At 35.2% G+C, this 26,711-nt stretch overlaps 2 protein-coding genes across 2 annotated transcripts in view; one reads left to right on the top strand and one right to left on the bottom strand.

Annotated features, from left to right (window-relative positions):
- The window catches only part of LOC127845594 (uncharacterized), a 317,330-nt gene that overhangs the window by 26,030 nt on the left and 264,589 nt on the right, over nt 1-26,711 (top strand). The gene's annotated exons all lie outside the window — the stretch shown is intronic.
- LOC127845598 (phospholipase A2 group XV-like) lies at nt 11,464-21,828 on the bottom strand. Its single transcript, XM_052376616.1, has 7 exons — nt 21,729-21,828; nt 17,499-17,655; nt 16,341-16,459; nt 15,489-15,587; nt 14,304-14,531; nt 12,868-13,059; nt 11,464-12,069 (listed from the first exon to the last, which is right to left on the bottom strand). The coding sequence occupies exons 1-7, from the start codon at nt 21,805-21,807 to the stop codon at nt 11,744-11,746; spliced, it is 1,200 nt and encodes a 399-aa protein (XP_052232576.1). The 5' UTR covers nt 21,808-21,828; the 3' UTR covers nt 11,464-11,743.

Here is a 26,711-nt window from a genome sequence, read left to right as displayed (position 1 = left end):
AATATGTCGCTTCTATTTAATGCTATCAAACATCTCTGCATTATAAATAAATGCCTTACCACGTCTCATAATCACTGATCACGCCTTATTATGACTGACCAATTGACAGACCACGCCTCAATTAGTAATTAGTAATATAGTTGTGATTTATTTTCAAACAAGGCTATGTTTAAAATGCAACGGACATAACATTCTGAATCTATCGCTTCTATTTAATGCTATCATACAGCTCTGCATTAAAAATAAAACCCTTACCACGTCTGATAACCACTGATCACGCCTTCTTATGATTTACCTAATGACAGACCACGCCTTCATTAGTAATTGGTGATTTTGTTGTTGTGATTTATTTTCAAACAATGCTGTGTTTCAAATGTTACGGACAATATATTACATAACATTCTCAAGCTATATATCGCTTCTAGATAGCACACTGCTCCGCGCGATAAATAAATGCCTTACCACGTCTCATAACAACTGATCACGCCTTATTAAGACTGTCCTAATGGAAGACCACGCCTCCATTAGTTATTGGTGATTAAGTTGTTGTGATTTATTTTCAAACAAAGCTATGTTTAAAATGTTTCTGATAAACATTCTCAAGTTATATATCGCTACTAGATATGACACTGCACCGTGCAAGAAATAAATGCCTTATCACGTCTCGTAACAACTTATCACTCCTTATTATGACTTACTTAATGACAGACCTTCATTAGTAATTGGTGATTTAGTTGTAGTGATTTATTTTCAAACAAAGCTATGTTTCAAATGTTACGGACATAACATTCTCAAGCTATGTATCGCTTCCAGATATCCCACTGCTCCGCGCGAGAAATAAATGCCTTACCACGTCTCATAACAACTGATCACGCCTTATTATGACTGACCTAATGGCAAACCACGCCTCGATTAGTTATTGAGTGTTTAGTAGTTGTGATTTATTTTCAAACAAGGTTATGTGTCAAATGTTACGGACATAACATTCTCAAGCTATATATCGCTTCTAGATATCACACTGCTCTGTGCGAGAAATAAATGCCTTAACACGTCTCATAACAACTGATCACGCCTTATTATGACTGACCTAATGGCAAACCACGCCTCGATTAGTTATTGGGTGTTTAGTAGTTGTGATTTATTTTCAAACAAGGCTATGTGTCAAATGTTACGGACATAACATTCTCAAGCTAAATACCGCTTCTAGATATCTTACTGCTGTGTGCGATAAATGAATGACTCAACACGTCTCATAACAACTGATCACGATTTATTATGACCAACCAAATGGCAGACCACGCCTCCATTAGTAATTGGTGATTAAGTTGTTGTGATTTATTTTCAAACAATGTTTTGTTTAAAATTTTACGGACATAACATTCTTATGCTTTACATCGCTTCTAGATATCACACTGCTCCGCGCGAGAATTTAATTCCTTACCACGTCTCATAACAACTGATTACGCCTTATTCTGACTGACCTAATGGCAGACCACGCCTCCATTAGTAATTAGTGATTTAGTTTTTATGATTTATTTTCAAACAAAGCTATGTTTCAAATGTTACGGACATAACATTCTTAAGCTATATATCGCTTCTAGATATCACACTGCTCCGCGCGAGAAATAAATGCCTTACCACGTCTCATAACAACTGATCACGCCTTATTATGACTGACCTAATGGCAAACCACGCCTCCATTAGTAATTGGGTGTTTAGGATTTTCAAACAAGGCTATGTGTCAAATGTGACGGACATAACATTCTCAAGCTATACATCGCTTCTAGATATCACACTGCTTTCCGCGAGAAATAAATGCCTTTACACGTATCATAACAACTGATCACGACTTATTATGACACCAACCAAATGGCAGACCACGCCTCCATTAGTGATTGGTGATTAAGAAGTTGTGATTTATTTTCAAACATAGTTATGTTTAAAATTTTACGGACATAACATTCTTATGCTTTATATCGCTTCTTGATATCACACTGCTCAGCGCGAGAAATAAATGCCATACCACGTCTCATAACAACTGATCACGTCTTTATATGACTGACCTAATGGCAGACCACGCCTCCATTAGTAATTGGTGATTAAGTTGTGATTTATTTTCAAACAAGGCTATGTTTTAAATGTTACGGACATAACATTCACAGGCTTTATATACATTCTAGATATCACACTGCTCCGCGCGAGAAATAAATGCCTTACCACGTCTCATGACAACTGCCCACGCCTTATTATGTTCGACCTAATGGCACACCATGCCTCCATTAGTAATTGGGTGTTTAGTAGTTATGATTTATTTTCAAAGAAGGCTATGTGTCAAATGTTACGGACATTACATTCTCAAGCTATATATCGCTTCTAGATATCACACTGCTCCGCGCAGGAAATAAATGCCTTACCACGTCTCATAACAACTGATCACGATTTATTATGACCAACCAAATGGCAGACCACGCCTCCATTAGTAATTGGTGATTTAGAAGTTGTGATTTATTTTCAAACAATGTTATGTTTTCAAATGTTACGGACATAACATTCTTATGCTTTATATCGCTTCAAGATATCACACTGCTCCGCGCGAAAAATAAATGCCTTACCACGTCTCATGACAACTGATCAAGCCTTTATATGACAGACCTAATGGCAGACCACGCCTCTACAAGTAATTGGTAATTAAGTTGTGATTTATTTTTAAACATGGCTATGTTTAAAATGTTATGGACATAACATTCCGAAGCTTTAAATCGCTTTTAAATATCACACTGCTTCGAGCGAGAAATAAATGCCTTACCACGTCTCATAAAAACTGACCACGCCTTATTATGACTGGCCTAATGGCACACCACGCCTCCATTAGTAATTGGGTGTTTAGTAGTTATGATTAATTTTCGAACAAGGCTATGTGTCAAACGTTACGGACGTAACATTCTCAAGCTATATATCTCTTTTTGATATCACACTGCTCCGCGCGACAAATAAATGCCTTACCACGTCTCATAACAACTGATTACGCCTTATTATGACTGACCTAATGGCAGACCACGCCTCCTTTAGTAATTTGTGAATTAGTTGTTTTGATTTATTTTCAAACAAGTTTATGTTTCAAATGTTACGGATATAACATTCTCAAAAAATATATCGCTTCTAGATATCACATTGCTCCGCGCGATAAATAAATGCCATACCACGTCTCGTAACAACTGACTACGCCTAATTATGACTGACCAAATGGCAGAACACGTCTCTATTAGTAATTAGTTATTTAGTTGTTGTGATTTATTTTCAAACAAGGCTATGTTTCAAATGTTACGGACATAACATTATCAAGCTATATATCGCTTCTAGATATCACACTGCTCCACGCGAGAAATAAATTCCTTACCACGTCTCATAACAACTTATTACGCCTTATTATGACTTACATAATGGCAGACCACGCCTACATTAGTAATTGGTGATTTAGAAGTTAAGATTTATTTCATTTTCAAACAAGGCTATGTTTCAAATGTGACGGACATAACATTCTCAAGCTATATATCGCGTATAGATATCACACTGCTACGCGCGAGAAATAAATGCCTTATCACGTCTCATAACAACTGATCACGATTTATTATGACCGAAAAAATGTCAGACCACGCCTCCATTAGTTATTGGTGATTTAGTTGTTGTGATTTATTTTCAAACAAGGCTGTGTTTAAAATGTTATGGACATAACATTACATAACATTATCAAGCTATATATCGCTTCTAGATATCAGACTGCTCCGCGGGAGAAATAAATGCCTTACCACGTCTCATAACAACTGATCACGCCTTATTATGACTGACCTAATGGCAGACCACGCCTCCATTAGTAATTGGTGATTAAGTTGCTGTGATTTATTTTTAAACAATGCAATGTTTAAAATGTTACGGACATAACATTCTCAAGCTTTATATCGCTTCTATATATCACACTTCTCCGCGCGAGAAATAAATGCTTTACCACGTCTCATGACAACTGATCACGCCTTATTAGGACTGACCTAATGGCAGACCACGCCACCATTAGTAATTGGTGATTTAGTTGTTGTGATTTATTTCAAACAAGGCAATGTTTAAAATGTTACGGACATAACATTCTCAAGCTATATATCGCTTCTAGATATCACACTGCTGCTCGCGAGAAATAAATGCCTTACCACGTCTCATAACAAGTGATGACGCCTTATTATGACTGATCTAATGGCAGACCACGCCTCCACTAGTAATTGGTGATTCTCCGCGCGAGAAATAAATGCCTTACCGCGTCTCATAACAAGTGATCACGAAGCACGTGCATTTATCAATTTTCGAGAATATAAATATTAAAATATCACTGCGAGACTGTTGAACAGCGGGAAATCGCCGAAAATGTATCCTCGATACTGACTCGCGTGTCTGATAAACGCCATAAGGCTTGAAACGATGATGGCAGAAACTGTTTGATATGTCATGTAATCTCATATTACTTACGATATTTTTAATTTAACATGCTGATCTAGAATGTTTTCAAGAGTTATCAATAAACCCCAAATACTACAGGGGACCGAAGCATGTTAATTGATGTCAAGCTGAATTATACACGTGTATGTTTGAAAAATTATAAAATAAGTCAAGTAGATGCCAACTTCGATCAAATTATTAAAGTTCCATGCTATAACGCCGACCGGTCTATCATTTCTTCAAGTATTAATGTTTCATGAAAAGAAAACTCAACATTGTTATTTAATGTAGAATGTTTCTTCTTTACAAATTTAATACACTATTCAAACTGAATATATTCGTTCCTCATATATATCCACTGATGTCTTAGTATTTTTGCAAGCAATATTTCTTCGTCAGCATTTTCCTACAAAGGTATCGATCACTTGTGTCGACGGTCGATACTTAAGTAGAAATATCCTAACTAAGAAATATTTTTTTCGCAAACAATGCTAAGACATATGTGGATATTGTGGTTGGCAAAGCCTATATACAGTTTTGTGACAGGAGTTGGAAACGGATGTAAATTTATTACGAAGCCTGCTCGGAGCTTTATCGAGTTGGCTTCTGTGCAAATATAGGATATGATCAAATATTGTATGAGAGACATAACACTCTTGAGTTCGCGCCATATCCCAGCTTTGTGACAGACATGAGCGATAAGACGTTGTACAATAACTGGTTCAGTGCTATTGCGTTTTCCGCCTCTTGCAGAGTATGAAGACAACAAATAGTGTTTGTTTTGCAAATAAATTTGCAAAAAAAGAGAAGGTAGGTTGGCGTAAACTTTGTTGGTTAATCTTTTTATGACGAACGATTTATTTCACATTTAAATAAGATTAATCAATATTATGCACATTTTTCAACATCCAATTAAACATGTTTGTTTTTTCGTCAGTTTTAGTTAAATAAGCGACCATTATCTGACAGCGCTTTTTCCAAAATACGACAGGTAGGTCGGTTAAACGTTCATTCGTTACCATTTTTACGAAACATGATTCATTTTCCACTGTATCTAACTTTATAAGGATATGCACTGATACCCAATTGTCTAACTCTCTATTTAAAAGTCTTTCTGTAGTCAAATTATTTTAAAATCAATAAATGGAAAATGTTCGAATGAAGCAAAGAAACACAATACTTAATTTAATATTATTGGTAGAATTAAGCAAAAGTCACAGTTCACGTTTTTTTTTTCGGAGCATTCCAGCGATTCAATATCTCAAACGCAAAAAATGGTTCCCATCATATAAAAAAGATATGATTATTGCATGCGATGCTAGTTTGTTGACCAAGTTTACTACAAATTAAAGGTCAAATGTCAGGGAAATAATGATAGTACAATAGCGCATATACAGTATATGTATAAGGATTTGTGGAATTGTTAAGGTAATGTTTAAATAATTTGTTTTCCGGTCCCCGCAAACAAATACCCGACACAAGTGTATAAATGTAGTTATTGTTTATTGTGTTTATGGTAATGTGTACCGTACTACGTAATACGCTTGTTTTGCGGGCACCTCAAGATTGACGCACGCTTGTAAATGTTCAACGAGACTCGCAAAAACCTACGTGCGTGAATATTGAGATTGCCAAACATTCCGAAAGTGTTCGCACTACTGACGAGCGGTTAAAACAATATATTTGCACGATCCTCGCATCTTCCTTTCCATACAAGCCACAGCAATTCGTGGTTACTTTTGTGGAATAACATGTGTTTTTTACAAATAAAAATTAGTATCGTTTAGATGCTCAAAAATGCCAACTCGAGGAAAAACTTGCAATGGCTAAAACCCAAACACAATCGGTCGATCCTTCCCATACAAGCGAACGCAATTCATGGTAACTTTTTTTGGAAGAACATGTTGTTTTTTTACAAAATAATTTAGTATCGTTTGCCCGTCTCAATCGAATTGTTGATTCTATTGTAAATAATTTAAATAACAACTCGTTTTGTTCGTCATCCTGCAAGCGATTCATGACAAACTTATTACCAATTGCATTTTATTAAACAACTTTCAAACACAGTTTTATTTATTGATTATTGTACCAGAGATTGTTCCAAGTAAAACAATCTCAATGTTTAAGTTAATGTAGAGACACTATTCAATGAATTTCCGTATGCCTGTACGGCCCACTGTAACTGACCCGTACACGAAATAGAACACCGTCAATTGACCACGGGAAGTGCGATAACTAGAGAAGTTTACAAACATAACTGCATTAATAAACAATCCAAATATTTTAATCTGCCCCAGGTCGCGACAGATCGCGACAGAACTGTCGGTTCAATAATGTTCGTACAATGAATATTAAGATGTGTGTTACCTGTTGGCAGTTGCTAAAGGTATTTTTTAAAGCAAGTATCAATATAGCTAACTCAGCATCATGAATATGGTAGCCTGCTTTCACGAAGGCAAACATTGTTTTAATTGCACTCTCGTGTTCTTAGTGTCGGGGAATATTCAATCTTATAATTTTATTAAGCATTAAAAGCGATTTGAAAATGCAATATAAAATGAAAGTTATTTTATGTTGTTTGAAGGGGTGTCATTTACGTCGACAAAGGTATCCCTTATGATGATGGGGAATTGTCATCAGCAGAGCTTACCAAGCTCGTCAGGACGTCAGTCCTAAACATGCCACAGGTAAGTTTTCATTTTAAAATAGTGTACGAGCCAAACTTGTAAGATCGTTATTTACCTATTTGCACATTTACCAGAACGATATTCAGTCAATATATTTCATAACCTGTAAAATACCTTGTCCGAATTTATTGCATTTTAGTCGGTCATATATACAATTTAGTTAAAAGTAAAAACGGACAATTTTAATTAGAAATAAAGCAGGTACATACACATAAACTAGTATAATTTCATATGTGTATATCTATAACAAATGTGATAACATTTTTTTTTACTATTTAATCGCTAACTTCGATATATTTCCTCGTGCTTTTAATTTTCTACGACACAGTTTTCAGCGTTTCCGATGTTCTTAGTTTACCAGACCTTTGCTGAATCCTTACAACAAAACAAGTCGCCCCTTGTATTTTGTATTATAGTGAACTTCCCACTCGGACAAGTATCGAAGGGAAAGATAGCCAATATTATTAATCGACAGAAATGTTGCACGTGTTGAGTATAAAGCTGATATGTGGCATCTTGCAATTAAAGATTATACATACATGCCAAATAATATCCGTTCAAATAAGCAATATTCGATATTTTATGTTTCAATGTTCAACAATGTTAATTTTTAAGGTGGAGACATCTCAAATGTTCATCTTAATAATTGTCAAACTAAAACTGCCCAATGAATAAACACTTAAATGTTCCATATGTAAAATATACATTTACTTGTATTTTTAAATCGCATACACAACGCATAAAACTTACAAATGTGCAACAGTAACTTTAACGAACAGCCAATTTCCACTATTAAGATGATTTATTTATTAAGCCGGTGTACATTTTAGTATACTGCAGAGTATAACGGGTACTTTTTAGTAGTACCTTAACCGACAACGACCAATTGAGCTGCATTAAGCCCAATGATCCGAGAAAGAGGCTCATTTATACAAAAAACAATGAATATAAACATAATACTAGGATATGAACTGTATCAGGTTTAATAATGTTTATAAATAGTACATTTAAATACTGGTGCATGTGTTATGCCAATAACTACGTTCAAACTAAGGTGTATCTTTTTCTCCGATTGTACCCATGGTAATTTTTCGGTGGTAGACCTGAACGCACAGATTATGACAGGACTGTACACTGATGACTATATTTCGGTCAACACTTCAGTTTTCATCTGTTGCTTTAATTGAAGTCTCGTTCTGGAAAAACTGCGCGTAATGCATGTGTGCACAAAGACTGATCAATGACGACACTTTCCACCTGATCTGAATTTCCCCTAGGAAGAGCCTTTAAATGAAAAATACATCAACAGCGGACTGCACAGCTAATCTGGGAAGACCCTACCCATAATCATTAATCCCAGATTTCCCAGAACAACGTTTATTGTTTCTTTCACAGGGCGCGGATGGGTTTGCGGTTGTCTATTATGTGGGCGGCCTAAACACCCTGGTAATTGCGCAACTCTACACGATACTCTTTTTGAAACTGGCCTCCCACGGACTGTTCGTGTTCGGTATTGACTACTATTTCCCTGCAAACACGGGCCAGTTTGAGCAAGATATTGACATGTACTTCAAAGAGTTTGATTTTGTAAGTCTATTTTAAATTTATCTAACATGAACCAAATACTGTTTCTCCACAAAGGTTTATTTTCAGTAAAATATTCGATAACTCGATTTTATAATTTTGCTACGTCAAACAAAATTTGCAAGTTCATGGATTGAGAATTAAATTTGAATAAACGTGTAAATACTATAACGTGTGATTTGTACCTTTGTTCATAAAATATGTTCAATGAAGAGTAGCTGCACATTCCGGTGTTATGTCATGTGTCTATGCCGTATGCACAAGTGAATTTAGAAGTGTAAGATACAAGTGTAGAAATTTGCCCTTCACACACAAAATTAAAAACAATATTGTTGTAATATTTCAGGGTATAAACATTCCTCAAAATCAATAAAAACTGTTGGGAGTTGTATCTATGATTATTAGGTTCGATTGTAAAAATATATTTAAATGGAATTTAAATGTGTTTGTGAACATATTAAAATGCAATATGTGCATGCGTATTTCGCTTCATGCAAACACATGTTATAAAAAACAAACGGCATTTCACATATTGACATTTTCTATATACACAAAATATGCATGTGTGTATTAAATTATGATGAATGTATGAACGAAAACTTACCGTTCTGTAGCATCTAGTTATGTTTTAAAGCGTTGTTAAATTATGATATGAAAAACCTTATGCAAGTTTACAATCAAATTACGTGACATTCATATTTCACACAGTTCAATCGCTTTCAGCGACGACTGTGGATCAGGCGACGGCTGAGATAGTGTATACATTTCTTCGGAAAGCCGAGTGTAAGTCTTCCATATTCTTTATATTTTACGCATTGGATTGGGCAAGTTTGAGTGTGTTCTTTGAGAGCCTAAGATAGGAGGAATTTGTACACGTTATCCCTACCTTCCTAGTTGCTTACTTTTCAAGAGATCCGTTAGAATTTGGTAAAAAGTCAAACACAATTCACCACTCTCTCAGTTTAACTCTAATTTAACAGGATGTAGACCAAAGATAAATGTGAAAATCATTTTATTGAAATCTTCAATCATTTTTCTTCTTCTTTAATTTATTTATTTACATTCTAGGTCAAACGCATATAACAATATCACAATACATATAAACATAGTTACGCCAATGTCATTCTGACAGCTGTAATTATCAAATAATATATGAGTATTTAAATAGATTATATCTATATCTTTGTAACAGTTATACAAATTAGTTATCACTTGAAATGCTATATTTTATTCGGTTATTCAAAATTACAGTATCCAACATGAACAAACAACATTTTTATCAACGAATAAATTCGAGTGGGTTTTGAAAAAACGCCTCACGCTGACGGCCGTGACTTATTATTAGATGACCATGATAACGGCTACGAAAATACAATTATGCTAATTTTCTCTCTCTCTCTCTCTTTCTCTCTCTCTCTCTATATATATAAAAATTAGTATGTTACACATGATTTTTTAACTATAGTCTATATATATATATATATATATATATATATATATATATATATATATATATATATAGACTATAGTTAAAAAATCATGTGTAACATACTAATTTTTTTATCTTTAAAGCAATCGAAGCCAAGAACTTAAACGTATTGCTTTGTCTTTTCAGGAAGCAATGCTCATGTGTTCCTGACTCAGATTCGCTCCACCAATAAAACGCTGTCCGGCGATCCGACAGTGCCCGGTCGAAAAGCTACGAACTACCTGACCCAGATAAAAAAAATCGCCCTTTCTTTTCTTACTTTCAAGAATATTTTAGGAATTCAAGAATTCCGTTATGCCCGAAGGTGTAAATGCTCACCCTCTTTGCTGCGTGACAAATACTTGTTTACATGGTTACTTCAAACATTTAAAATGTCTCTAATTCTATTTCAGCAATTAATGAAGAATATGGAATACTAATACTATTTAGACTCATTTGAATAGGATGTATATTTTAATTATTGAAAACAAGAGCAAACTTCTAGATAATATACATGTATACAAAACCTAAACCCTAAATTAGCATGTTATAGACTTCAACAAACATATGAAGTCATATTGTACCCCTTGTACAATAGGATGTTTATGGCTGTTATTTAGGTCTGCACTTTTCTGCATATATGTATTAAGGGATTTGGTTGTTACTTAGTTACTAAATAATGTTCATTCTTTATGGAATGAAATATAAGTTGGATTTTCATTTCGAGTTTGCTTCATTTAAAAGTACAATGCCATAAAAGCAGACAATTGCTTCCCTTAATAGCCCGTGTGTCCGGGTTTTCCTAGTGCTCGGCTCATATATGTTAATACGAGGATTGGAAATCCGTACGTTAAGCAGTAGTTTCAGTTTCAGCTTGGGATACATCCTTACGAACAATACGTATTGTATCGTGAACACTATTGATAATGGCAGGGCTCTCACGTGTAATGTACGCTGGTATATCTTTATAATGAACATATACATCCACTTTTATAATTAATGTTCAATTGCTAAAATCTTACACATGTCATGCAATGCATCTTTTTTTGTATATTATATAACAATAGGCGTGAAATGCTGAAGTTGTAATAAGTATTGTGTTCCGATATATTCGGCTCTGTACTTTAGTACAATTCTCATGAAAGAGTGCGATGTTTGTATGCGTAAGTTTGAATTTCACAAGAATTATCTTTTGATTTGTATTGTAATTTTTTTCTTAAGAAAATGATCACTAACAATATCTATTGATAATATTTATATTTTACCAAGTTTTATACAAATTCATATCAACAAGTCAACTTATCGCAAACGTTTACATCCGATTTGTGGTTAACCGCTGTTTAAAACGTGTGTGCAATTGTGCGTAGAAAGTAAAACTAGCATTTTTCCAACTGAACTTTGAAACCTGTTTTAAACATTTTAAATAGCAATGTTATCAAAGGTCAAGCATCGTTTCGTCATATATATTGACCTTCAAATATTCCTTCATACATCAATGTGCGCTATTAATCGTTCGTCATCTTCATTTCTTGATCAGAACGCCCTTTATATAAGCTATCACATCTTTGTGGTGCAGTATGTCCAAATGTTCGACACCGTGGAAGGTTTTGTGGTAAACCGTCTGATTCTGTTGGTCTTGCAAACGAAGACAGCCGAGGAGGCTTCGAATGTTCACGGTCCCGTCTCCGTTGTCCTTTATATATTTTGGATTCTTCTTAAGCCACGTGCTTTTATCATACAAGAACCTACCGGCCGTAGGAACATCAACGCCGTGTAGGCAATGCATTTCAACCTGTGGGGCCTGTAGTGGGTTGACCAGACCCTTAGTGTCTTCCCATATCATGTAACCTAATAATGTAAGAAAACACCAAGTGATTGTTGCTATGGCTCAATTTGTCGTTGTCGGCTCAGGTAAAACTTTAAAGTACCCCGGATGTTCTAAAGTATACTTCAATGTCTGGAAAATACACGTAAAGGCACATGACCAAGCTCCGGGGTACCTTTTTGTATATTCCCGTACCCGAGGTACTTTGTAGTATACGTAAGAGTACCCGTGGTACTTTTAAGCAGTACCTGGTGGGCAATGACCAATCGAGCGTTATTATAAGAAGGGATACGGTCAGTTCCATGTACAATTCCTCTTACATGACAAATCCACATAGATGGTCTCTATTGACCCTATTTGTTCTCGACAAGTGACAAATCAATAAATTTTCAAAAGATGTTTCACTTTCGTCTATAGTACCAGCAAAGGGATGCGAACCTTTGATAGTTTGTTGCATACTTTACGTTTGCGGATTTCAGGAGATTTTACAGTAACACTTTATCAAGTATATAGACGGGGTTCCTAAACAAGATGAAACCAGCTAACGACAAGGCATACTCTTAGTAATGATTAAAATAATTCAATTATTGAAAAGACTCACATGCTAGTACTTTTTGTTTTGTTGTTTCAAGTTCTAGTTTAAGAATGTCTTTAATTTAATGATATCCGTCTATTCTACTGTCATAAAAGCCTTCTACCTCACGCGATGAAAGAGCTAGTATTAAGCAAAGCGCCCCATTGGTGCAGAAGGTAATATGTGGCATTTAAATTAGAAGGCACATGATAACTTTTTGCACCAAAGGGGCGAAATGTAAGCTTACCTGTCTCATAGTCAATATCCTTGAAGAGCTGCTTGTAATCTCTGACCGTGTAGTTGCGGGCAGGGGAGACAACCAGCACCTCATCGGGCTTCCAGAACTCATCAGAGGGCATGAGCCAGGCGGTACTTGTCATGCTCCGCTGCATACGGCGAGTTTTCAGAGGGTTTATCAGCGGAATGTGCAGATTGTCACCTGTACAATAATTAGAGACTATGTTTGCGCATCCATATACCATGAAAGGTAAACAATTTATAGAACAGCAACATGGCTCAACAAAATTGAAGGACACAGTGATTATAACGTTGTTATTTTACGAGCTGATAATCTTGACTGTTATAATAGGGTACAGGATCTCATGGCTTCGTGTGGTTCACATTTAAACGTTAATGGATGTAAACACACCGGTAAGTATTAATTGCTTCGTTTTTAAATAACTGTTTCGAACATTTTATCTTCAGAATTTCAACTAGTGCATAAAACACAGGTTTAAGGCTGCTAATGTGAAATCCGAAGTAATAAATTTAGTAAGCCGAAAAGTCCATGTGTACATCATTTAAGAACACGATTATGCTCCATGCAACGTGACATTTTCTCAGCATTTCAACAACTTGAGATATTGGCAAAACTAATCTTCTAAAACGTGTGTTCACATTCTGTCCTGCCCGCGTGTAAACCCCTGCGAACCCCGTTGATCCTGCACCCAGATATTAGAGGCATTCTATGTCTGTAGGCGAAACCTAGGCCGGTACTCATCAACCAGTTCTTGACTTAAAAATAATAACAAGTCTTAGACTCAATACAAATACCTCAGAGTTTATATGAGTCGCGTTCTGAGAAAACTGGGCTTAATACATGTGCGTAAAGTGTCGTAAAGTGCGTAAAGGCGGAAGGTATCGTCCCTGATTAGCCTGTGCGGACTGCACAGGCTAATCTGTGTCGACACTTTACGCACATGCATTATGCCCAGTTTTCTCAGAACGCGACTCATATATACAGGATAAAAATGGTGCTTATGTCATTAACATATTGCTTTTAAACAAATAATTATACAATTAAAGGTGCTAACTGCCACACTTGACTTAAAATAGTTATATAAGATAAACGTTTCAAGAATAGTCTTTATTTTTAGACTGGAGTCCAAGAATCGGTTGGGGAAAACAGGTATAGTGCCCGCTTATCATAGTGGTTCGGTTAAAATTGACATATGACATACACGTGATCACTGTCAGTATAATGTTACTGTAGTAACATAAGGAAACTAATAATAACGGTTGTTGAGATTGTTAAACGAAGAATATCCACAGACTTGTATGACTGCGTGTATATGTATATATACCATATAGCACACCATAACAAGTAAATATATATGTATACTCTATTTTAAGTACAACGGTTCGTGATTGTAATAAATTATGTTTCAGAAACATCCACTCTACCGGTTATCATGAGCCGAATCGGTTTGAGTGCGCCGCCCCAGACCCCGGCCAGTGAGATAAAGCCCATAATAAACTTGTCCTTCCACGCCTGAGTCATGCGATTGATCAAGTACAGGGTGACAGGGCTGCCCATGCTGTGGGTAATGATGTACACCCGCTGGTTTTTGTTTTTGTAGTACGCCCTCTCTATCAACTGCTGGAGGGCGGTCAGATACCCTTTCAATTCATCTGTGTTACACATATTGAACGTTTTCAATTTAAATAAGTCTGGCTCTGGGAAAACGGGACTTAATTCATGTGCAGTCTGTACTGGCTAATCAAGAACGACACTTTCCCCCTTTACAGGATATTTGTAAAGAAGTGACTACCGTTAAACGAAAAATACTGTAAATGAGTAAGTGTAATCCATGATAAACATGTGCGGACCGCACAGGCTAATTATGGACGACACCGTACGCACATGCATTAACCTATTTATGCCTAGTGGACTCTCCCATCCTTCTAAATCGGATCAATTTATTTCCAAAATAAGGGATGTCAAGTATATTTATTTCTATATTTAGAATATTCCTTACAGAAATTCCTTTAAGCAAATAGCGCAGGCCTTAATAAGACGCCGCATTATGCGTCGTCTCATCTGGGTCTACGCTGTTTGCAAAGTCCTTTTTTCTAGACGTTATGCAAAGATGGGTTAAGCCCCCCTTTCCAGAGCCAGGCTCATATCCGAGTTTGTTCCATGTATAACTCGCTTTGTGTTTCGTTATCAATCGTTTTATCAAACGAATGAACTTCGGAATACATTTAATGCGAATTACAATGGCATCAGTCAATAATGTGTGTGAAACAAATTGACGTTTAATTTATTGAATGAAATAAATATAAATAATTGACAACTATATCGATTATAATCTTATTTTTTATTTACGTTTATGTTCGACAAGAATTGGTATGAATTTAGTTTTTAAACTTTCAAGCTTTGCACGAACGTAGTGTTACTGATCGTTTTATTCCAGAAGCATCACCTGATATGCAAATAACACAATGAAATAAAATGTGTTTAAACGAATTCAATGCGGTTTTGTATCTAGGGCGGAAATATTCCATTTAAACAAAGTTTCGGGTAAGTGGAACGTTGTCTGATCAAGTATTGTGTACAGAATCAGAAATTTATGAACTTCTTCTTACTAGGCGCTTTTCTGAAGTCGTACGGAGCTCCAAACACCGAAACGTTCCTCTTGTATCCCCATTTCACCATGGCCTGTACAATGTCGTTAAAGTATTTTGCTGGAAAGAAAGCGGCATTAATGCGTGTAAAATTTACAAAATAATGCATGCCCTCGTATGATCACAATGAATGATAATTATCATTATATATCATTATACTTATTTATTTTGTTGTAAATGAAATGATGCACATGCTTTATAAACAATATATACTCGATAATGACTAAGATGAATAGCAATAATCATCAATTGTAACGTGATTTATTAATGTTGGATATAAGTATGGTTTATTTTGTCCGTTAGATTCGCTTGCTCGACATGTGTTTGTCTCACTCCTCTGTTGTTGGCTTTAAAGATGTTGAATCAAATTGCAAGTATGTATAGATCATAATTTGTTGTCGAACAACCCATGACAGTAAAGATTGCAGATATTTATCAAAAGTAATTGGAATATCAACCTCGATGTCCAAATAAGGTTCAATGGAAATAACACATAATTATGATCGGTGGAATGAGTGGAAACAAACACGTGTTTTATGCCTGATAATCGACATTTCATTTGAATGTATCCCCATCAACTCCACCATGTGCACAATAGACAGAGAATATGCTAGATTTTTTTAAATTAAAAACACCAACACCATATATCCCTACTGTAGGAGCCTTCTTTATATATCCCCAAAAGACACAAAGTACTGGTTCTTTCCACGAAATAAATTCGAGAGCGTTTTAATAAGCCTGTTGCTTTCGATTAAATCAAGCCAAGAAAAAGGTCAAAACTAAACTACGGTTTCCGTTTGGGAGATGACTTACTCAGAGGGATTTTCACACTGTCCAGATACTCCACAGTTTCAGTAGTGCCAAAGCCTGGGATCATGGTTTCCACTCCCGGAGAGTTCTTTGTGGTCCTCGTAACGTTGTCATACTCCAGCCTGGAACCAATCCATACATATTATGGACGACTCCATAAACGTCTCTGAAAGATTATTTGAGCCTCTTTTTTTTGGGGGGGGGGGGAAACATTGCTTTAAGCATGTTCGTAAAGTGTCGTCCCAGATTAGCTTGTGCAGTCCGTGCAGGTTTATCAGGGATGACACTCCGCTTTTATTTTAGAGGACGTCTCTAATGAACAAAATTCCAGTTGCGGACTACTCAGGCTTATCTGGGACAACACTTTACGCTCATGCATTAAGCCCAGCTTTACCTAAGCGCCGCTCATTTATCTGCTATATCATCCAATAATCGCACTTGGTTATCGGCTAATAAGGGGATAGCTTTTTTTTATAAAAAAGGGCACGTGTATTTAATTTGTAAATTGTATAAATCTCTGCGGGTGTTTTTTTAACTTTTCGTGGCAATCCTCAGATCCGTCAATTGCATGTTGTTGTCAACTGTCAAGTGTTACGCAATACAGTCATTTAATAACAAATACGATGAAATACGTTAAAGTGCTTTAAAAGCCAAAAACAACAACAAAATAAAAAAATGATCAAACCACATTCCATGTACATCATTACATGTAAGTTGTACGGTGTGTGTTAAATATATATTTTTTAATGTTTTTATGTATATGCTTAGATAAACATTGTATAGATAAACTTTTTGATACAATTGGTAAGAACTGAAGAAAGATGTGATTAACAAAACAAAATCAGAACTGAACATTTTATTTAAATTTTCATATTGTATAATGTTTGATATCTAATTCGTTTTAAAATTCAAAAGCATATTTGACATATTTTGTAACTGTAACCGCCAACAAAACATGTGCACTGTTTAGAACAAATTGAAACTCAAGTGTTGATATTATGCATATACACAGTTTAGACTAGATTATCTGAAAACTATTGACAGCACACTGGCTAAATTCAAATCTTTGGGTGAAGCAAAGACAACCAACCAAGTCTATCAAAAAAATTAATACAAAAAAAGAACATTGTACCAAACATTCGGGAAAAAACAACAGGTTACCTCATGTTATCTAAGAAGCAATTTATCCACAAAAATGTGAGTTGTTTTATATCAAGCCAGAGGTCTGTAAAGGATTGTGTTCGCTTCTTGCAGTAGGAGGCAACCGTATGTGGTTTGTTGAGTCTGGCGCGTATTTGACTGCCGCCTAATCCCGGGACTGCAAATGGAATATGTGTTGTGATAGATTCGATTTTAGAATGCAATTTTGCACTTGAAACCATTAAGATAAGGACAAGTATTCCCCGCTAAACCCTTGTAGTTATGCATCGCGACGGCTCGGTTCCCTGTTATGACCACAGTGCGGCAACCCTAATGCTAAGTTTCCACTATCTCGATTGGCGTCACGATTTACATCATGATCTTTTATCAATTTATGCTTAGCGTCTAGAAAAAAGACCTTGGCAAACATCGTTGACCCAGATGAGACGCCGCATGATGCGGCGTCTCATCTCGGTCTGCGCTGTTTGCTTAAAGGAATTTCTGTTATAAATATTCTAAATATAGAAATAAATATACTAGGCATCCCTAATTTTGGAAAAAAATTGATCCAATTTAGAAGGAGGGAGAGTCCATGTCCACTAAGCTTAAATAGGTCAATCGTGAAAGCATCGCGGCAATCTCATCAGCTCTTATCAGATTTTGTAGTCAATGTTGTAGATCGTGTTATTTGTATAAAATTTCTAAACAGTTCAACAAATGTCTACGATTTACACTATGGTATGCGCTTAATTTTTAATCGAGAGCATCGTATAAAATCGTATTATTAAAATCGTATTGTATCGTGATTAAAGCGCAATAAATCTGATTTATTCTTATTTCTTCATCATGTTGATCGGAGTCGCTCTGGGTGATTTGTTGCAATTGCAATTATCGTCTAATTGGAAACGTTTTCGTATGTTAAATACTTAATGATTGTTTATTTTATTTGATACGATAAGTTGTTACAAACTCTAAGTATCATGTTTAGAGGAATTCACAATAGTTTTATTGCGCTATATCTTTTTTCAACGACGGATCAAATGGTGTAAAGTAATGATACGTGCGGGTTTATCTTTTGTTTATGATAAGTTCGGGTTTATCTTTTGTTTATGTCTCTTGGGTTACTTTTGCGTATGTTCTATCTGTAATTGTACCCAAAATAGGATTTATTCTGGTGAAAATGAATGTGAATATTGATCATAAAATACACTGATCGTCATTGTGCCTCAATTCTTACCCCCAAATCTATGTTCCGCCTCATTACGGTTGCATACACTTTTCATTATCATGAAATCAGGTAAATACGACAGTTGTTGAAATCTAAATGGTGGACTAAAGTGTTTCAGCTAAGTCAACAGAATATCCATTTTGCATTCAATGTGGATATTTTAAAAGATAATTTATTTTTCATGACAACCGTGTTTCGATTTTACCGGTAATACACATCAATAAAAACATATTTTATAAGTCTATTGACGTTTATGGTCTGATGGATTACTCCTTTTCATACCAGGACTATGAATCGACATGATTACAAACTGTACGAACGTTTTCTCACCTGACACAACCGACTTTTGATATGACCGAGTACTTTTTTTGTCATAGTGGAATCAAGTTTGACTTGAAAATGTTGTTTTTTAATGCAAAGATAGGGGATCAGTCAAAATGCTCTCTCAATATACGGTTTTGTCTGTCTGATGAAGACCACTGGTCAATAATCAAATAGATTTGAAACTTGAAACTTGCTAATTTGATGAAACGCCTATTTATATTATTATATTCAATGGCGTTGTACAAAACATATATATGTACATAAAATTGATAAAAAATAAGAGGTATTGATAATATTATGCAGCATTAATTAAAGGATTAATGATCTAAAAATGTGTGATATAAATAATAATGCTGTAAGGATCTTCAGCAATAAAACAATACCGACTACACTATTAAAACACAGGAAAAGTAAAATATTATGTAATAAATTGATATAACTAGGGTTAAGACAATAATTATAATGATAATATGAGCAAATATTTGGCAACATAAAGACAGTGTTTTTCATCAACTAAAAGGATACGTAAAAGGATATTTCTGCACTCTGGCTGTCAGATCCCGCAGCTACCTGTCATACTTAAGGACACTTCTTTTGGGTTTTAACCTTATTTGAACTATCGTGACTACAAGTCACAAATAGGCTGACCAAGTGTGACTACAAGACACAACTTGAAGGTTAAAATTACAGTATGACTATAAGACACAACTAGAAGGCCTAAGCATGACTAAAAGACAGCTGGTTGATGTAATTCAATCATTGAGCAAAGAAGCCCTAATGATTCTTGATTACCAGTCACTTGTACAATAAATATCCTTTTCGAGCAAAGAAGCCCGCACAATTCTTTAATTGCTTGGTCCTATGAGTCCTAGTGACAAATAAGCCTGCACAACTGAGTCTCGATTATTTTTTTATTATTTTTTTAAAGGTATTCAAATTAAAATAGGGTGTAAAAGTCTCTGAAGAGAAATATTTTCAAATTCCTATTGAAAATGTTTATTAATGCGGAAGTCCGGATGCTTGATGGAAGGTCATTCTACAGTTTCTGACCAACAACTCCGAAACTCCTGTCCATGAAAGTTTTTCTCTTTGTGCGTTTCACATCATAACATCCGTCATACGAGACGGTAGATCGTAGGTCACATGCTGGTACTTTTTCTATTAAAAGTTCTGTAAGGTATTTTGGCGCGTTACCAACAGAACAATTATACATGAAGTTCAGTAATTTGAATGTTATCATAGCCTTTACTGGTAGCCAGTGTAGTTCATACAAGGCATCTTTTGAACTGTCATATTTCTGACGGCCGAGTACCAATTTGGCATCCGAAACGATTATCTAGGTATATGCCATACATATCGTTCGTTTGTCAAGATTAAATGTTATCCTTTACAATACGCTACGAATGTAGTTGAGCTATCTTTAAGCCATTTATGCCAAGTGGACTCTCCCATCCTTCTAAATTGGATCAATATATTTCCAAAATAAGGGATGTCTAGTATATGTATTTCTATATTTAGAATATCTTTACAGAAAGTCCTTTAAGCAAACAGCGCAGACCCGGATTAGACGCCGCATTATGCGGCGTCTCATCTGGGTCTACGCTGTTTGCCAAGGACTTTTTTTCTAGACGCTAGACATAAATGGGTTAAGGACGCGACGATTTGAAAGCTGTCGGCACTTTTCGTACCTTTTACAACTTAAAAGAAATACAAAAGAATATTAAAAAAATAAGTCGACACAATTAATTTCATGAATATGTTATTATTATAAAGTGAATGTAAGATGTTCAACAAGGGAGAAAATTATTACAGAGTGTGAATTTGTAATCGGTTTAAGGGGGTTTGTATTCCTTCTTTACCGAATCAAATGCAATATCATTTGAAGAATGCAAACTAAAAGTTACTTGTTCACGGAGTATCGTTTTTTTAATTTGTTTGAATTTTTGGAGTAGTTTTGAATAATTATGATGAAAAGAAAACATATCAAACAAAATATTTATTCCTGTAGAGGGATTTTAACTCGATACTTTAGGGAGCAGAAGCTAACTTGGTACGATTAACCCATACAGGCTTTTGCGTTTGGTTTGTAGTTTACACGCTCAATCAAAATTTAAATATAAGTGCTCTCAATTGCATGTAAGTATGTTAAATATATTAAGATTCATAACGTCCGATAGTATTTTCAACATTTTGATGTGTATTATTTACAAATCTTCATGCACATTCATTATTGGCTAAACGAAATAATTATAATGCGCCCAACTTTGGATCATGCATTTTGGGGGTTGTGCCCCGTGCTCATTATTTGTTTCCTGATTGTGCATCTACATCTCAAGTATAATACTATAATGAATATTGTTGAATAATTCACTTTTTTCTCTGAAGAATTTTATGAAGAATTGTTTTCTCTACGACGTTTTATAACCAAAAACCACATTGTAAGATCTCGTTGATAAAACCATACATTCCCAGAATTGATATGCTACACACGGTTTGCTTGTTAACACTCGATGCTTGGGTTTAACCATTTTCCGAGCTCTCTGTGCTATTAGACGCGTTGTTAATTATGTATACATTATCGGCGGAGACGTCTTGTAAAAACCATTGCAATTAATATTGCAATATTGTTTTGTTACCCATATGTATACTAAAATATTTTATGATATAATGGCAGTACAAAATGACGTGTACGTACGTACCTAATACCACTGGGTTCAACATCGCTTTACATTGTACAACTCCTAAAAAAATAAATACTACAATTTGTGTCACAGCCATCTCCTTCGGCAAAAATTGATGGTTTGAATTATGAAGGATTGAAGAGAAACAACTCTACAAATCAAGGACATAAATTTGTACAACAATTGTTTGAACTATGATCGCTTAATGAGAAACAATTAACAAACGAAAGGAAATAAATTTGCACAACCATAACCAAAACTTTACTTAACTAGTTTCGATATTCATAGAAAACTGTCTTTGATGCGGAAGCATTTTGCGACCTGTCTACCGTGGAAACAAATGTACAATAGAAGGTATTAAATAACAGTATTTTGTAGTATTTATAATGCGCACGTACATTTTTGAGCATGAAGAAGTATCTAAAAATATTGAACTACAGTCCAACCTGTCAATAAAGACCACTCAAGGGATTTGATCGTTGTGGTCTTTGTTCACAGGTGGTCTTTATTCGCAGGGTCGATCAAAACTTTGCAAAATATGCTAGTAGTTTTTTAACAGGTACCTTATCTATGTATGTGCTCTATTGTTTGAATGTTTGAAGACTTATGCATGTATAATGAAATAAAGGATTGAAAACACAGTTTTGTTTTACATGTGTATATTTATTACATGTTGTATTTCTATTCCATTATGTTTTTATTATTTATTTAATTTATCATATACATGTACTGTATAAATAACTATTGACATATATGTATACGTACATGTACGTGTAATTCTACAAAGTACAAAATACACATAACATAGCAAACATTTATACATGACATATATGAATCATTACTACACAACCAGTAAAGTTGACAATAATGGGCAATAAATGACATCTGATATTTATATAAGACTGAATACATCCGTCAACAAAACACTTATGCGCTAAGTCATTCACTGACGCGAATTCCGACTCACGCTTAGGTCGTTTACTTTCACAGTTTACGTTCTCCTCGAATTCGTCCATAATCTCATGTTTACGCTTTAAAATGCTCTGAATTTGAGTTTTTCCTACACCAAGATCACTAGCCACTCGTCTACAACTGTGTTCTTTATCTAACAAACTAATGACCTTAACGCGTTCTTCCAACGTCAAGAACTTACGCTTGGAAGCCATGATGGTTAACTTGAACTGACAATTAACTTTTCTATAATCTATGAACGTCTTATTACGGAGACATTTAAGAAGAGAATGACTATCAAAATGTTTGTCTTTAATAGGCATCGTAAATGATATGAAACCGTTAATATCCTTAATGAGTTTATGAAAGCCCCAAATTTGTCTTTGATATTTTCGGCAATTAGTACATTAATCGCGAGTCACTTAAATACAAAGGCAACTTTTTACACTTTTGACAAACTGTCAAATGCATAAAAGAAGCAGGCGACTACCAATTAGCAATGAAGTTAAATAAACAAACAACTGCTATCGAGTGCAATAAACTGTCACTTGCCAATATCTCCATAGCGACCGACGAGTCCACTAGTAAGATGTGTATCACGTGACTACGCAGCGTCCTGGCGGTCATTTTGTTTTTTGAAAGTTGCGAAATCGTTGATTTTTATGATTGCAGTGGTCGTTTTAAGATATCAAAATAGAGATTTGGGAATGTAAAAGGGTGGTCGTTGGTCTTTGTTCACAGGTGGGCTTTATTCGCAGGTTCAATATATAGTGAAATCGTTCGGGAGGAAATCGGTGTGGTCGTTATTGACTGTTGGTCGCTATTAACAGGCGGTCGCTCGGGCAGGTTGGACTGTATTAGTATTTAACATCGTCCGTACATCAGAGCTAATGCTTGATTATTTACTGAGGGAATTTTTGTCTTACAAAACCGAAACCGAGGTTTTTATTTTAACACTAGAGTGATGCAAAAGTGCAATTTCACGAACTGTATGCAATTGGAAATATTAATATAATCATGTCCTCAAAATATAACTTTATTGTTGTTATTTTCGAATTTTTGTTTTGTAAAATAATTTTAAATATGATATGACCTTATTGACCTGTGAAACAAAATAATGATATTTTTTTGTTCTGTTCTCTTCAGCATTTGAGTCGTCGCTTCCTTAACCCATTTATGTCTAGCGTCTAGAAAAAGGCCTTGGCAAACAGAGTAGACCCAGATGAGACGCCGCACGATGCGGCGTCTAATCCGGGTCTGCGCTGTTTGCTTAAAGGACTTTCTGTAAAAATATTCTAAATATAGAAATACATATACTAGACATCCCTAATTTTGGAAATATATTGATCCAATTTAGAAGGATGGGAGAGTCCACTTGGCATAAATGGCTTAAAAATAGCGCAACTACATTCGTAGCGTATTGTAACGGATAACATTTAATCTTGACAAACGAACGATATGTATGGCATATACCTAGATAATCGTTTCGGACGCACGTCTAATCGAAAACGTTTTCGAAAGAATCTCAGCTGAACGTATGTTATCGATACAAACAGCCAGTTCGATTCATAAATGGGTTGACATATCAATGAAACGAACCACTTACTATAAGTTTAGGACTGTGCAGCATTATTAACTATTGTTATGTATTCAGTATATTTAGATAATGTACACAGCACGAGGTCATTAATTTCACTTTAAAATATATTTCTTCGGCATAGGTGAACGGAAACATTTGAAGAAAAAATTGTTTACATCTTTTGAAGAAACGCGAAGACGTCCGTAAGACCCATACGAAGAGCACTATCAAAATACATTATATGGGCCGTGCTCTGTGAAAAGGGGTTTTAATGCATTTGCGCAAAGTGTCGTCCCATATTAGCCTGTTCAGTCCGCACAGGCTAATCAGGGACGACACTTTACGCTTTTATGATATTTTCTGCTTAATGAAAGTCTCTTCTTAACAAAAATGCAGTTAAGCGGACTGCACAGGCTAATCTGTGACGACACTTTACGCACATGCATTAAACCTCTTTTTCACAGAGCACGGCGCATATACATTGTATTGACAGTCAACACAAAATAGTCTATAAATTGTGCTAGTTTTATAACAGTATATAAACGTTAAAGTTGATATAAAATGTATACCACATTCTTATTTTCGGCGAGAACAAACATAACAACTAATGTTTATTATAAAAAAAAACGACTGCACTATTTTGAAATACATTATTCGAAACTAACCATTTATATAGATATATTCGTATATAAACTGACAATAGAAGAACTCGTTGACTATATAACGATACACTGTTTTAAGACGTTTGAATATAAATGAAGTTCTGATTATAATAATATAGCACCAGAGTCATGCAAAATGGGTATTATGCAATATGGAGCCAGCGAAACTCAAACTTCTCAACTAATTTCTCCATGACGAGGGTAATATTTATCCATGAATTAGCATGCTGGATGTGAATAACCGTATATTGCTGGAAACATTTTCATGAAAGTCAGTCGAAAAGTAATTTCGCTCAGTTTATTAAATTTAGGTATCGAAAACAAAATACATGAATCGCATTTATATCAAAATTTTTATTGTAATAAACAAATAAAAATACACATATAGCCCTAGTATTTATTCAAATAACTTGCTTGTTGCAATGCATGTCTGTTCAATAGTGAAGGCAATTGTCAGTCTAGGTATTCCTTCATTGGAAGTCTAACCTCCACAGAGCGTCTAACCTTCACAGAGCGTCTTAGCTCCGCAGAACGTTTAACCTCCGCAGAGCGTCTAACATCCGCATATCGTCTATCCCCCACAGAGCGTCTAGCCTGCGCAGAGCGGCTTCATGGCGATCATATTCTCCGCGCAAGTCAATGGAAGCTGGACGACCTTAAGCAGGAATTCGCACACGGTCTTCATGCAGCCGCAGCAGGCGGAGAAAGGCAGCAGGAACACGTACCACCAAGCGACGAAGAACGCCACGGGCCAGCCAATGAACCAAAGGATCAGGAACCAAAGTATCCCCCAGAGTATGCCGGGGCACAGCCCTCCGCGACCGCGACCTTGACCTTCGCCAGCGCCAACACCCATGACCTACTTTTGACTACTTCTTTTTTTTCTGACGCGGCTGTGTTTGGAATGATTGCCTTTGGAAAGCACTCTCTAAAATAAGATATTAATTTGACTGGTGTCATTTAATTTTTTTGAATGGTTTCATTTTATGTTAAACCGTGAATTTCTTTTCAATCCAAGACCAGACTTGATAATGTACGTTCATCCGTGAAAAATGTGTTATGTTATTATTATGAGCATTCATTAATGTCTTGACGATCTTTCGTCGGTCAATGTGAGTCTGTTAATTTACAGTTGTTAGATGTAAGCAAACAGTGTCACATACCTTTATATCCTTCGATTTAACACGATTGGTTGTCTAAAATTCACAAGTTGAACATTTACGTAGTTTTGTTCTTCTAAATTTCAGTTAATTCTAAGACAAATAGCTGCAATACTTTATTTAAAACATTATATTTATTTTGTTTCTCTATTTTTACAGTAATCAATACAACACATCATACTCAGTGTCTACCTTAACATGCACCAGTGAAATGTTAAAATAAGCATTTTTATGAACAGTATTTGGCTTTACAAATGTGTCCAATGAAGTTTTCACTCCCAATTGAAACGTATACTTGGTTCGTTTCAATTGCATCAATTCGCGTTGGTGTTGTTTGTTTTGTTACTAAGATGCTCTAATGGAACATTCCATTTTCACTTTAAGGGTGGGATATTAAAGATGTCAAAACTGCTTATACACAAACTAAATTATAATCTTTAGCTGACAACGTATTTAAATTAAATACATTATATTTTTGATAGCGAATGTCATACAAATTTACTTATTGATGTATACATTGTTAATAATTAAACTCGAGCAATATTTACATAAATCCGTGGCAAGAAAAAACAACAACCACTTGTTATGTCAAAGATGATTTGTATTTAGAAGCTGTGTCTGATTAAATATTTCGGGACGATGGAAAAAT

The sequence above is a fragment of the Dreissena polymorpha genome, chromosome 9 (genome assembly GCF_020536995.1).
Source record: "Dreissena polymorpha isolate Duluth1 chromosome 9, UMN_Dpol_1.0, whole genome shotgun sequence".
NCBI lineage: Eukaryota > Metazoa > Mollusca > Bivalvia > Myida > Dreissenidae > Dreissena > Dreissena polymorpha.
This window is presented reverse-complemented; position numbering and strand designations above follow the sequence as displayed.

Coding starts and splice junctions, on each gene's coding strand:
- LOC127845598 (XM_052376616.1), bottom strand. CDS start 21,807: ATGGCTGTGACACAAATTGTAGTATTTATTTTTTTAGGAGTTGTACAA. Junction 16,460..17,498: donor TGCTTCTTAGATAACATGAG/GTAACCTGTTGT, acceptor GATTGGTTCCAG/GCTGGAGTATGACAACGTTA. Junction 13,060..14,303: donor GATTCGGCTCATGATAACCG/GTAGAGTGGATG, acceptor ATTATTGTACAG/GTGACAATCTGCACATTCCG.